A 14,575-nucleotide genomic window follows, 5' to 3' on the forward strand; every position below is an offset into this window, starting at 1 on the left:
CACACACCGTCTCTCTACCTTTATAGTGGTTTCTAAGGAGAATTTAAAGTGAGGAAGTTTCTCTTTAGCGCAGCACCTGACCTCTTCTGGTTTGATCAGGGTTCAGCTCGTGTTGACCGGGTGCTTCGGCTGAGCATGTCCGTGGAGCTGTTGTTCTGATTCTCTGCTTCATTCTTGTCTGTCAGTGATGCTGTGCTCCTTTTTCTCTGTAGTTTAGTTTTTTTCCTAGTGTCACCCAAGCCCATAATCATCTTTGAATAGTGAAATGATGAAGAATTAACACATTTGGTCCCCAAGTGATACCAACAGAGCATCACTTAAAGGATGGTGACACTGAGATAGACAGTATCATGGAATCTCTTGGGTCAGCACAGGCGCTGTGAGTTTAAACTGCACCGCGTCAGAAGTGAGTAGATGCACAGCTTTCGTCATTGGAAATGTAAACATTTCTGTGTTTACAGATGTGCACGCACACGTGTGAGAAAGGTGTTTTTGAGGAAATACATGTGTGTAGAACAATTTTTTTATCAACTACATTTGCTTGTGTTTGATTATTTCCATGCTTGGATAATATCCGGTCTTTTTATTCATTACCTGTGCCCAGTGGAGAAGTGTCATGTGCCAGTTATCTTCTGTCTTATAAATTCACCACGTTGCCAGAAATATCAGCCACAGAGGAAACAGAACAATAGACATTCAGGTCGCCAGTTTCTGCTTGTTTCATTAATAAGTTTTGATATTTGGAGAATGTAGACTGTACTTCTGTTCAGACAACACTCTTTTTCCTGAGATTTGCATTACTGCATAGCCCATGTCAGCTTTGAACCCGTGATTCTTCTGCTCCACCTCCCAGGTCATAGGACTGCAGATGTGCACCACAACAGGCAGCTTCAAATAGTACTTGTAAGAAATTGATTTAGCTTGACAAAATAAATAGAGCAGTTAAGTGTTTTTATCCAGCTCGACACAGCGGCATTTGGTTTAAATACCATTTAATCATAACTTGTAAAAAAAATCAATTCAACTTAAGTTCATGTATTCTTTTAAATATACTTCATAGTGTGATAAAATGTGGATTAGCTCTTGTTTGTATGAAAACACTAGAAAAAAAAAGAGCTAGTTTCTTTAGGCCTTTAAAAATATTACTTGAATTTCTTGTTGGTGATATAAATATAGAATAATGGGAGACTTGGGATCTTCTAGGTATTTGAAGTGGGGTGTGTGTGTGTGTGTCTGTCTGCATGCATACCTAAGCTTAAGTGTGTGCTTTTTTTTTACAGATCTCCCTCATTTCATACAGAGCCTGTTAAACAACTCACATCATTGCTATTCTAAGTCATGCCTTTGCAGTCAAGCATTTGAAAGGTGATTGACTTTTTCCCTATAGCTTCATAATTTGTAAGAACACATAAAATGGAAAGACCAAGATGATTTTGGTACATGTTTATAATCTTAATCCACTGTGCAGCTTAAAAATGGAATCTGTTTAGAATAGACTGGCTAGCTGACTGGAGCCTGGTATGTTAACTTCTTTTCAGTTTTTAGTTGTGGGATTTTTTTTTTCTTACTTAATTTGTAGGTGTTGGGTATCTTTGATTTTATGTCTGTTGAGAAATTTATGATCAAGTACTTTCTTTATGACGTTATAGTCTGAGCTTAGGCAGTTGATTGAAATACAATATAGGAAATTTAGCACGCATTTTTAAAGCTCAAATTGGGAAAGTGAACCAATATGGATTTGCTTTAGGGCAAGCAAAAAAAAAGGCATAATGGGTTAATTTCTTTATATTTCTGTTACCATTTCTTGCTAAAGCCTTGCTTGCAGTATTGACACATTTGCTTTTGGAGGTCGGCTGTGCGTCGTCATGTTGTTGAAGTGAGAGAAGAGACTATAACTTAGCGAAGTTAGATAGATAGAAAGCAGTCTATAAACTGTAGGTACAATTAAAACGTAGAGGCAAGATTTTATTAATAAATACGCTATCAAAAGTAATCGAGACTCAATGCTACTGCTACTAGGAATGTTAGTCATACTGTAGTATTCAGTGGGTCCTTTTGAGTAAATGACCAAGGTGAAGTTATAGAAAAATTATTGAGAGGCAGAGTTAACATCTTCCCTTTCTGTGGCTGTTCAGTAGCAAACTTTGATTCTTACAAAATCTAAGTCATATATTCTTTAGAATTGGGAAGATAGTTTTTCTCCAGATCAGTTAGATCAGTTGAGTGAATTAAATTCTGTGAACCAAGTTGAAGATAAACGCACTCCTTGTTTTTCAGTACTGTTGCAGACACAGGTTTAGGACAGTGTCAGAACACTGTTTTAGGTACACTGTGTAGTATCCCTTTCTGGGACAATGCACTTTTATTTCACAGTGCAAATGGACTAGAGTTTGTGGTCTTTGACATAATGTTTAATTTTTAAATATCTACTTATATTTTAAATTATGAGGAGTGGTGGCATGTGTGTGTGAGTTCAAGTGCCATGGGAGGTTAGAGGTGTAGGGCCCTTCTGGAGCTGGAGTTACTAACTGGATGTGGTGCTGCTAACTGAGGTCATAGCAGTGTGCACTCCTAACCACTGAACCATCTCTCCAGACCCACTGTTTGAGAACATTACTACTTTATAGTTCTACACTCAGAGCTAATTTGTCTGTTAGACTTCTACTTCAGAGAATGGCCAAGACAGAATGGGGAGAATTAGGGGAGTGGATTGAGCAGTAGGTCCAATTCAGAAACAGAATCTGAAAGAACAATCAAGTTCTTCAAAAGAAAAGGGGGGAAACATAATTTAAAAAAGAGATAATGTTGTTACAAATACATGGTATTATAAATACTTGCAGTCTGAATTTCCCAGTGCCCATCCTTGTATGGAAATAAGTTTTTGTGCTGATTAAAGTGGTTGTCTGTGGTCACAGTCGTATGTGATAAAAGAGGCTTGCAGCAGTCACCAAGCAGGGCTGGTGGAGTGGCTCACAGAAGTCCCGGCAAGCAGGTGGTGTCCTAACAGTGAAGCATCCTCTCCAAAGTCGATGACCTTAGGGCAACTGCGTGAGAGTGCAGAGCTTTCTTACATGCTAATGTTCTCCTGACCTTGCAAGATTTGATTCTAGAACCTGGGGATAAGTTAGTATTCGCATCTTTGCCATGTCCTCTTTGCTACATCTAAGGACTAAACAACCACCAAGAGGTTTTATGGTGCTGAATTCAAGCTGACTGGTTGCCTTCACTGATTTATAAGCAGCCTTAAGTAATTTTAGGAGGTAGGACAGAACTGAGTGTAGCAAATTCTTGCCATAATTGTCTTGTCTGTGATAGCAAAGTGAGAAAAGCTCACCTGAAGTTTATAAGCGACAACACGTGCCAGAAGCAGGACAGCACGTGGAGCAAACAGCCGGCTACTTCTCTGACGGATTGCATTAGAAAGGCGTTGGCAGGGCAGGAAGTCCTAGGCCGGTCTCCATCACCCACCTATAGTAGAAGGTGGGGTTGGGGTGGGCAGGACCTTGTAGGATGCACTTCTTCCCCCTCTTTAACCTGCCTGTACCTGGCCTCCTTGGCTGCGAGGGCCAGCTTTACCAGGACTGCCAGTGACTCACACCTACAGTCTCAGATGTCAATGACAGGAGTTACTCTGAGTCTGTATCCTTCAGTGACTACCGAGGAGTAGGTGCCAAGCCCAGAGCTTCAGGGGCACATTTGACTGAGGAGAGGCAGAAAGCTGAAAGAATTGGCAGGTAATTGCTGTTCCCTTCTTCCCTTTCCTCCTACTGCAGTTGCAGGCTCTGACGGTGCGTAGCCTGAACGGAGACAGCCTGTGAGGCCTCGGTCAGTGGAGCAGCTCTGTCAGCAGAACTTGTGTTTGTCTCTCTTCTTTGAGGATTCATTTTCTTTCCTCCTCATCATTCATATACTGGGATTTTACATCCCAAGAATTACTCATTTTGGAAGCTTTGCCTCAGGTTCTGCTCCCTAGGTAATCCTGGGAAGAAGCTAATGGCTAACTTCTGAAACCAAATAACAATGTCTGCAGGTTCCAGAAGGGATGTAGATGTGGATACATTGCTAAAACATTATAGCAGTCAACAGGGAATGGTTAAACAACAGCATATTGTTCAGAGGAATACTCGGTGAGAAGTGGTACAGGAGGTTGACTGCATGGAAATGTTGAGACAGAAGTCAGCATATTTAATCTGCTGTCATCTTGGAAATTAAATCTTTGAAATGTGTTCACAAATGCACACTGGCAGGTATTAGAGGAATGATGTGGAACCGAGAGAAGGATGAAAGGAACTTTTGTTTTACTTTTACCACAGACTTGTTGTAGATTAATTTTTTCACAATGAAACAATGGAAAGTGATTTATTTAACTGCTAGAGACAGTGTGATACTTATTTAAAATGAAGAACAAATGTTTAAGAAACAGAAACCATACTAGAGTACTTATACTTGATCTTAGCGAAAGGCTGAGAGCCAGGCTGCTAAGGCACATGGTTTTCCAGTTTTTAAAGTGTGTGTGTGTGTGTGTGTGTGTGTGGTTTCTGTGTCTGTGTGTAAATGTCTGTGTGTAAAATAGCCAGATTGCATTGTCTTTGGTGGGTGAAAATATTTTTTTTTCACAAAATGGAAATAGTTTTTATTTTTGTCTGATTTTTACTTTTTATATGTGCCAGGAATTGAACTTGAGGCCTTGCTCATCCTGAGCATAAACTGTACCACTGGGACATAACTCACCCCTCCCCCCACTCTATCACACACTTTTTAAAGAAAAGTAGGCAATAGGACTGTTTGGTGAAAATAAGAGTTCTTTTTATGTTCCAATTTTGAAATTTTTCAAATTCACATGCACACAGAGCTGGGATTTTATTTGATTTTTCTCCATACATGTGATTTCTGATGCTTGCATGCTGTTCTGTCGTTTGGGCAAGCCCTGACTGCGTTCTCTGTATATTCAGCTGCTTCCTCATTCTCCCTTCCCTCTCTTTGCTCTTTCCCACTGTATATGCTGCAGCAAACATCTTTCCACTTATATTTTTGCACACTTATCTAATTATTTCTTCAGATGAATTCCTAGCAGTCAGTGGCCAAATTTTATAGTTTTGGTTATTGATTGATGACGTAGACTCATCAAGTAATGCATTATTTGTCTAGGAAGAAATACAGGCTCATGTTTTCTATTAGTCACTTGTGACTTTTCATTAGTGGTTAATAATTATCGACTGCTCACAATGGGTACTGAGAACACTGTGAACATGACACCGGAGTACTAGGTCGGACTTTGCTCTGCTCAGATCTGAGCAGACTGGGGCAGAGGTGACTCATAGCTAAGGATGAAAACACTATGAGAGAGAATAGTCCTTTATAGGATTTAGAAGGGAAAGGACAAAATTTAGTTTTAAAACTGTAGCATTTCTCTTCGTTTGCATAATATTTTTTCTGCTTGCATTATAGTTGACTATTTACATGTCTCTCGTCTCCTTTAGACTTTAAGCTCCACAAGAAAACGTATCTGCCCGGGTTATGACTATGTTCCCAGTGAGTAGGCAGCAAGCATCTGTGGAGTTATTTACTAAATGGGCAAGTGCATGCACACAACGAGCTATGCATCTGTTTCCAGTGTCGTTTGTGGAAGCATGGCTACCAAGCTTTCGGGCATATGTTATGATGTTGCTAAAAATAGTCTTCAACTGCATAAAGAAAGGGACCCCACATTCTTTATTTAATTAAATTGCATCATTTCGTATGTTCATACCATTTCATAAAGCAAGAAGGTAAACCATCACTCTGCTTCCACATTATGCAGCCTAATTATAAACCCAGGGTCAGACCTCTGTACTGGGAGGCAGCCGTTCAATAAATCAGTATTACAAATGATACGCCCCAAAGGAGTATTTACTGGTTACTTTAGCCAACTTATAAATGAGTAGCTTAAGACCACAAGTAATTAGATGGGGTCAGGAGTAAAGAATACCTATAAAATAGATGGCAAGTTTTTCCTATTCTTTGAGGCTTGTTACTTCCTTTATGCTGATTTGTGTTCTAAATTATTGTTGATATGAGGGTTCCAATTTTTGCTCTTTCCTAGTAAAACGTAAATAATTTTGATTACAAGCACTAAGGAACAAATGACTCATTGAGGAGCAGAAAGCTCTCTGCGCCAGTAAGGAGTTATCTTTATGTTTCAATGCACATAATGCAGTCAATGAGACTCTAATCATGCTCTTACTTGTGTCAGCTTCTTACCATTCATTTCGTGTGTGCGCGTACACATGCTCATGTTCACAAATGCACATGTGGAGGTCAGAGGTCAGCTTCTGAGTGTTCTCTCACTCCACAGTGGGGGTTTGGGGGTTGAACTCACATTTTCAGGCTTGGTAGCAACTACTGAGGAACCTTGCTGGACCTGACAAACTATTAATTGGAGGTAAGTTTTATGCAGACTTATTATTGTTTTCATAATAAAGTTTTAAACATTTTAATATTCTAGTAATATGTTCTTAATTTCTTTTTTTAACAAGTCAAGAGTACTTACAGGTGTTGACACACTTTTAAGCTCTTATTGAACAAACTGCCAGATTACTTATCAAATATTTTAAATACCTATCAAATGTTTTTATGTGATCATAAGTAATTCCAAGACATCCCCCTCAAACACACTGTATATTCCAGTTTCATGTTCCTGTGTTTACTGCTTTGAAATTGAATGTAATTAGAATAAACACAATTCTGGTATTTTGAATCATACCTTCATCTTTAAATTTTTGTCTTAACTAAACACACACCATTTTTTCTAGAAACCCCACTGCTAAAGTCGGAATCTGACATTACCGGATATCCCTAAGTTCATGCCAGACTCCCTTTGTCAAAGGCTTTCTCTACCTGGGAGATCCGGGACCCTACACCCACTACCTGAGGAATGTCATGTACTCGTTAGGGAAATTACAGCTCCAACTCCCTTTCCCCCAATAAGAAACCTGGTCATCCAGACCTGAGATTCCTGCAGTGCCTCCCCATGCTAATGGGGTATCTCAGTGCCTTAGCCTTCAGCCAATGACCTTTGCCCTGGGTATCCCTGACCCCATCCCCAAAACTATATGACCCTTGATTCACCCTGAATAAAGTGATCTGTCTCCCCGAAGCTGATCCCAGAGATAAGTCTGTTATTTTGTTGTACTCCTGCCATTCACATACCCTGAAACCCTGTTGACCCTGCTCCCTTTGTCCTCATGGGCTGGTGGCCAGCAACCTTGGGGGGAAGGGAGGACCACTCTAGCTTTAAATGTTTTGATTTTTTTCCCTTTGTGAAATTTGGTAGTGTTTTATAAATACATGTAGATTATGTGATGCTTGTTCCCTTTATCAACAGCCCTCATTTAGTATAATAGAGCTCCAAATAAGGGTTTATTTTGTAAGAATTAATGGGATAAATAACAAATTGATTTTGAGTTTTTTCTCTGTGACACTTGAGGAACTTGGCAGTGCCTGTATTTGGCAGCTAAGCTGCCAGACTATTCTGGTGTGATGTTTAAACCAGTGAATGGAGCATGTGAGGACACTTACTAAACATAGCTGGTAATGGGCACTTCTAGCAAGCAGATTTCCGTGTTCAAGATAGAGGGGTTTCAGAGCTCTAGTCTTCCTTTTGCCCACTGCCCCTGTCTCTAGGGCAGCATTAGTTGTTGGAGGTTGAGTCCCCACTTACTTGAACACCTTAGCTGCTGAGGCTGAGTGCCCACTTCACTCTATGAACTGCTGTTCAAATTCCCTCCATCCCCCTTTGGGCAAAGGCTTCTCGGTGTAGTCCAAGCTGGCCTCACACTCAGAGACTCACCTGCTTCTGCCTCCTGAGGGCTGGGATGAGAGGTGTGTGTGACCACTACTGGGCATCAAGACTGTGTGACTGTAACTGGAGGAAAGGACTAGTGATGAACTAGTGACAGGCTGTACTTATGGGAAAAGTGCAGAAATACTAAATTACTGACCATGGTTTAAAAACGACAGAATGGAACTGGAGAGCACTTGCCCAGTTCCCAGCTCCACGGGGCAGCTCAACCATCTGTAACTCCAGTTTCAGGGGACCTAGCACCCTCTTCTGACCTCCTTTTGCACAAGGCATGCAGGTGGTACACAGACATACATGCAGCACAACACTCACTCATATATATAAAATAGAAATGAAATTTAAAAATAAATAATATGGTGGATAAAGCCAAAATACTGCACCTTTAGAGATTTCTCTTGAACAGTATTTTTTCGGTTGGGCTATGAGATTGCCTGAAAAACTTATCACTTTCAGTATTTTAATATCAGGAGTAATATTAGAGTTTTGTAACATGAATTATAATTTAGTTCTTTAGTGAGACCTTAAAATATCACCTTTACTAGAACTTTAAATTCTTTTTTTTTTTTTTTTTTTCCGGAGCTGGGGACCGAACCCAGGGCCTTGCGCTTCCTAGGCAAGCGCTCTACCACTGAGCTAAATCCCCAGCCCCCAGAACTTTAAATTCTAATAAAGCATTCTGGTGGAGCTTGAAAGCTGGGTCGCTGTGCGGGTGGTTGTGTGTGCAGAAGCCAGACAACTTAGCTGTCGTGCTGTCTGTCCCTTGTCCTTAAATGAGTGTGGTTTTTCTATGCAGCATCGTTTTCCACAGCAACAGATGTTTTGAACTGTAAGTGACAGGCCAAGGATGACGCAGTTTTCTGCTGCTTGTGGCTCGTGAGCTGGCAAGCTCCGATTGCCCACCCGCCCGCCCGCCGAGATTGGGTGAGAATGGAGTGAGAGACCTTTCTTTTCCTAGGACTCCGTTAACACCAGTAGAAGCTAGGATTTCCCTTAGGTAGAGCCGGGACAGTCAGCTTACCAGCATGGCGTTCATTGAGAATTTCAGGCAATATGTTTGGATCATATTCTTTCCTTCCCCTCCCCGAGATGCTCTTCCTTCCCCACTCCCTACCAATCCAACTTTATTATGTTCTTTCTCTAGCTAAAAAAAAAAAAAAGGCAAACAAACGAACAAGCACAAAGTACCAAAAATCATGGAGTCCTATTTGTTGAAAGTTTTGTTTTTAATGTTTGTGTGTGTTTTGCACGTACATGGTGTCTGTGTACATGGGCATTGGATCCCCTCAGACTGGAATGATAGATCCTCATGAACCACAATGTGGGTGTTAGGAATCAAACCCAAGTCCTCTGGAAGAACATCCTGTGTTCTTTTTTAAAACATACATAATTTATTTTTATTTTATGTACATGGGTGATTTGACGTTGTATCTGTCTGTGTGAGGCTGTCAGATTCCCTAGAACAGGAGTTATAGACAGTTGTGAACTGCTATGTGGTTGCTGGCAACAGAACCTGGGTCCTCTGGAAGAGCAGCCAGTGCTCTTAACCACTGAACCACCTCTCCAGCCCCTATTTAAAAGTTTTATATTGACTATTGTTGGTCTCACTAAAGATCAACGTTTAGTTACATTCACTCTGATTTTTTTGTTTTTTTTTTTTTAAAGATTTATTTATTAATTATATAAGTAGACTGTAGCTGTCTTCAGACACACTAGAAGAAGGCATCAGATCTCATTACAGATGGTTGTGAGCCACCATGTGGTTGCTGGGAATTGAACTCAGGACCTCTGGAAGGGCAGCCATTGCTCTTAACCACTGAGCCATCTCTCCATACCTCCTTTTCAGGTATTCTTCATTAATTGGAAGTAGAAATACCCTTTATTATTATGTATGAGTTGTACCTATTTCTTGCTTTGTCAAGTCTCTCAACAAAGGACCTTTTGTGTGCTTTCTTAGGGCGGGGTTCCTGCATCCCAAGTGAAGTTTCCTGTGGATTTTCTTCCACCTGACTCTTGGTAGTAACAGAAAATGGCAGAACAGTCTTTGCATACACATCAGTGACTTCAATCTTCACACTTGCATGTAATTGCTGCTGTCAAGTACAGTTACCGTCTGCCCAAGTTTCCTTCCTTGGGGACAGCTATGCCATGTTATGATAAAGAGTTATAAATTATGGGTTTCTGGGGCCTTTTGAAGGTTTAGAACCTGTCTTCTTTGAAAAATTGAAGCTATAAAAATAAAATCATATTGTCTTTTAAATATTTTATAAAACTGACCTGAATCACTTTGACAATAATAAGAATAACAAAGATTTGAAGGCTTGCTGATTATATTTCCGAATTAATTATGAATATATTCCCTTTATGGATTCACGCTATTGGTCACACAGCTCAATACATGTAAGATCCCAAGATCATAGCGCGTTTCCCTTTCAAACATATATGTATGTGATTCCTGCGTCACACAGGATTATTTCAGTCCTGTGAGTTTAAGACTACATGTTCCACTCAGGCCTCCTCTACTCCAGATCTGGGGAATGAACTACAGTTCTATCTTGGCTAACAGCAGTCGCAGTGTAAGACACATGTCAGTAGAGGAGTCTAACTGTGAGAACACCAGAGTGTATTACACAGACTAAGGTAGCTCTGAGTATAATAGGTAATGAAGTCTTGTACTTGTTATGTGCTTTGTCTCTGTTCGCCTGTCTTCTGTGCAAGTGGGCTTTCTTGGCTTTCTGGACGCATGTTTTTATTTTCTTCCCAGGGTTATCGCCTCTAGACCCATTAAGGCATAAATGGTCTGTGTCTAGTAATATAAGCTTTGTACTCACTTCAGGTGCTGTTATAGTTAAATCAGAAATGCCCCACAGGATCTTGTGGGTAAGGCCAAGAGTCTCTCTATCCAGTCTTGCTGGCCTGAACCCATTGTGCGTGCCTGTGCATGCTTGCCCATGGAGGCCAAATGACAACCTCTAGTGTTCCTCAGGAGCCTTCTTTGAGACAGGGCCTCCTATTGCTGTGGAGCTCTATAGGTCGGTGAGGCCAGGAAGCCCTAAGGACCCTCTGTTCCCCACCTCCCCAGCACTAGGATAAGTAAATGCACCATACTTGGCTTTCTGTGTGAGTTCTGAGGATTAAACTCAAATATCATGCGTGCTTGACAAATACCTTACTGTCTGAGCTTTCTGTCCCTTTATAGATGCATGATACTCTTTTGTGTGGATGTAACACATTTTGTTCATTGTTGTTGGACTGTTGGGCTATTTCCACTATTTTAAATTATTTGTTTATATGTGTGTGAGCATGCATGAGTATTTATGCACCACTAGCCCTTGGAGGTCAGAAGAGGGCATTTGGGTCCAGAGTTACAGGTAGTTGTGAACTTTCATGTGGGTGCTAGGAACCTAACCCTGGGCTCCTGCAAGAGCAGAGGCGTTCTTAGTGCTGAGCCTCTCTTCAGCCCCACAGTGGTTCTTTTGAATCATGTTGCTGGGAATATTATGTACAACTCTCTATTGAATATATATCTTCACATAGGATATAAACCTAGGGGTGGAGTTGCTTTATCAGAATCTGAGCATAATTATAAACACAGTAAATCCTAAATATCAAACATTTGCAAGACAAGAGAGCCCTAAAGTCTTAGTCCCAAAAGATTAAAATACTGAATGTTGAAACCCCGACAACCAAAATTATGAAAGTTGGAGTTCCTTTTCAAAAGAGAATGCTACCAAAGAAGGTAAAAGCTAATCTCAGTGCTTGGGAGCCGAGGAGGAGAATCACTGAGCTCAAGGCCATCCTGGACTACTACAAGGCTATTCCAGGCTAGCCTGGGCTAAAGAGTGAGGCTCTTTGTCAGACAACAAAAAAGTAGAAGCTGAGTTTCTGGGTAAGGGACTGATGTCTGGTCAGTGCTGTGCTTGCCTTTGAGGCTGCCCCCCTTCCAGGATAAGTGGACAAACCAGTACTCTTCTAACCACACCACTGGTGTTCGATTGCCACGGAAGGTACAGTTTCCATTTAACCACCCACTCTAACCTTGAAGGACCAGTACATGACCACTTTGCCTGCTTGGTAGTATTTTCAAAACTGTCTCAGTGTTTGTTTTGTTATGTTTCTTAAATCAAGTTATAGAATTCATGCCCTTGTGTAAACTGAAAATTTAGAACTCATCCTCTCATTTATTTATTAATGATGGGGAGAGTGAAGGACTTTATAGTTATTGATTTGGAGATTTGGTGGACCTTGCAGAAGAAAATAGGTTTCAATTGAATCCCCAAACCATAATGATATATTTGAGGTAGGGTGTGACTGAGTCTTCTTCTGAAGGTGCATTTAAGATTGCTACCAATAAAATTCCATTTGACCCAGTATATTTGATGGAAATTTTTGATGGATTGGCCAAATAATGTGGCAATGACTATTTTAAAATGCACCATTTATCTGCATTGGAATGCCATCGAGCTCATGAAATTCCAGAAGTACTTAATAAATTAAAGTCACATTTGTCTGAAGAACCCATTCAGCTGCTGATTGGTTTGAAAATAATTACATGCATAGCAGGATAAGAAGACCCCATCATGTCACTATTTGATCAACGACACTGTTCCCGTCAACCTTGAGGAGTGCTTTTATGAGTACCCATAAACTGTATTTCTGCATAACCAGTGTAACAAAGTGTGGTCCAGATGAGAAGACAGGAGAATCTAATAGGGAGTGACCTATGTTTTAGATCCTAGGAGAAGCATGGAGAAGATGATCGTGACTGCATCCTGTGAGGACGGACTTCAAGTGGTAGAGGGCTCGACAGCACAGTTAGTAACTGGGAGATGGCCAGCTGTATCTGGATTACCTTGGTCCGGTTGCCCCAATTGTCATTTGCTGCAGTATACGTTTTTGGTTTTTTTTTTTTTTTTTTTTTTGGTTTGTTTGATTTTAGTGCCTCACCCCTCTTAAGTGGTTGACATTATTTTACAATTTTTTAAGTTTTATATTTTATCTTCACATCATTTCTAGTTCATTTTATGCCTTTTGTTGCAAAACAGACCGGACAAGAAAGTGTTATCACTTACATTCCTCATAGAAGCAGGGCAAGAGGGGATGGGAGAGGGGGAAACCGGGAAAGGGGATAACATTTGAAATAAATGTAAATACAAAAACTATCCAATAAAAGAAAGTTTTGCTGAAAATAAAAAGAATTGTGCAGGTGCATAAAACTCAAAATTTTCTCAGGAGAGGTGTCCTTTTTGTTCGTTTGTTCGTTTGTGCAACATAAAATTTCTTACTGTCTTGACCCTTTGGGTAACTCGTAAATTTTGATTTGTCTCCTCAAAACACTTAGGTTTCCAATTTTATTTAGTTGTGATTCGTGTGTGTGTGTGTGTGTGTGTGTACATGTATGTAGGTGTATGCATGTTTGCCATGTATGTTCAGGTGCCCTGGGAGGCCAGAAAAGAGTATGAGATCCTCTGGAGCTAGAGTTACAGGCGGATGGGTGCTGGGAGGCAAACTCTGGTTCCTTTGTTTTGTTGTTTATTCATTCATTCACTTTACACCCCAATATCAGCATCCCCTCTCCTAGTACCTCTGCACAAAGCTTTTCCCTCATTTCATTTCCCCATCCCCTTCTCCTCTGAAAAGGGAACCCCCCCGTATATCTCTCTCCCCCCCCCTCTCTCTCTCACACACACACACACACACACACACACACACACACACACACACACACACACATCAAGTCATCACTGCAGGACTAGGCGCATCCTCTCCCATTGAAGCCAAACAAACAAGGCGGTCCAGTTGAGGGAATGGGATCCACTGGCAGGCAACAGATTCAGGGACAGCCCCTGTCCAGTTGATGAGGGACCTGCATGAAGACCAAGCTGCACATCTGCTACATATGTGCCTAGGTCCAGACTATGCTTGCTCTTTGGTTGATGGTTCTGTCTCTGGGAGTCCCCCAGGGTCCAGGTTAGCTGACTTTATTGGTCTTCCTGTTGAGTGTCTATGCTCTTTGGGTTCCTCAGTCTTTCCCCCAACTCTTCCATAAGACTCCCCAAACTCCATCTAACGTATGGCTATGGGTCTTTGTATGGTTCCATTGAATACTGAGTGGAACCTCTTAGTGGACAGTTATGCTAGGCACCTGTCTGCAAGCGGAAAAGGAACTCTGGTTCTTTAGTCTTCTCTCTCCCTCAGGATATATTAGACAGCAGCACACTCTCTCCCTCAGGATATATTAGACAGCAGCACACAGAAAGCAAAATAAAGTAAAACGAAAGGTTCTTTGAAAAGATTAGCAAAATTCTAAAAAGAAAGGGGAAAGATTATGAAGTCATGGAGTGTAGCTGAGGCTGGCACTGTGTGGCAGGGCTGTGGAGTCCCTGAAACTAGGCTGGGAAGGAAAGGCCATTGGTAAAATTGCAGCCTGAGTTTCAGCTGAAGCCCCAGGATTTGAAGGGATCATGGAGAGAAGTTGGAGCTTGGTGCCCTCTCTGTGCCAGGGTTAGGATCCCTGATTAGAGCCCAGGAGAGGCTATTGGTAAAAGTTCAGGCCACTTGAAACGGGAGACAGCAGTGTTTTGGGGATGCTAATACCATGGACAGTAACCAAGACCAGCAGCTGAGGTGGAGTAGAGCTCGGCCCAGCATATTCGTGTTTAGAAGCTCATAGTTCCAGAAGTCTGACACTGACACTGAGTCTGTGTTGTTGATCTTTGCTTTGTCAGTTCGTCCTGC

General features: G+C 41.2%; 1 protein-coding gene across 4 annotated transcripts in view; it reads left to right on the forward strand.

Annotated features, from left to right (window-relative positions):
* Positions 1–14,575, forward strand: part of Acbd6 (acyl-CoA binding domain containing 6) — a 137,564-nt gene that overhangs the window by 21,790 nt on the left and 101,199 nt on the right. The window contains exon 4 of one of the 4 annotated variants that reach the window (XM_087580192.1): positions 9,795–10,109. Within the exon in view, the coding sequence (XP_087436318.1) occupies positions 9,795–9,857 (63 nt within the window). The 3' untranslated portion in view covers positions 9,858–10,109. 4 annotated transcript variants of the gene reach the window in all.

This window comes from Rattus norvegicus, chromosome 13 (genome assembly GCF_021556685.1).
Source record: "Rattus norvegicus strain SHRSP/BbbUtx chromosome 13, alternate assembly SHRSP_T2T, whole genome shotgun sequence".
In the NCBI taxonomy this organism is placed as follows: Eukaryota; Metazoa; Chordata; class Mammalia; order Rodentia; family Muridae; genus Rattus; species Rattus norvegicus.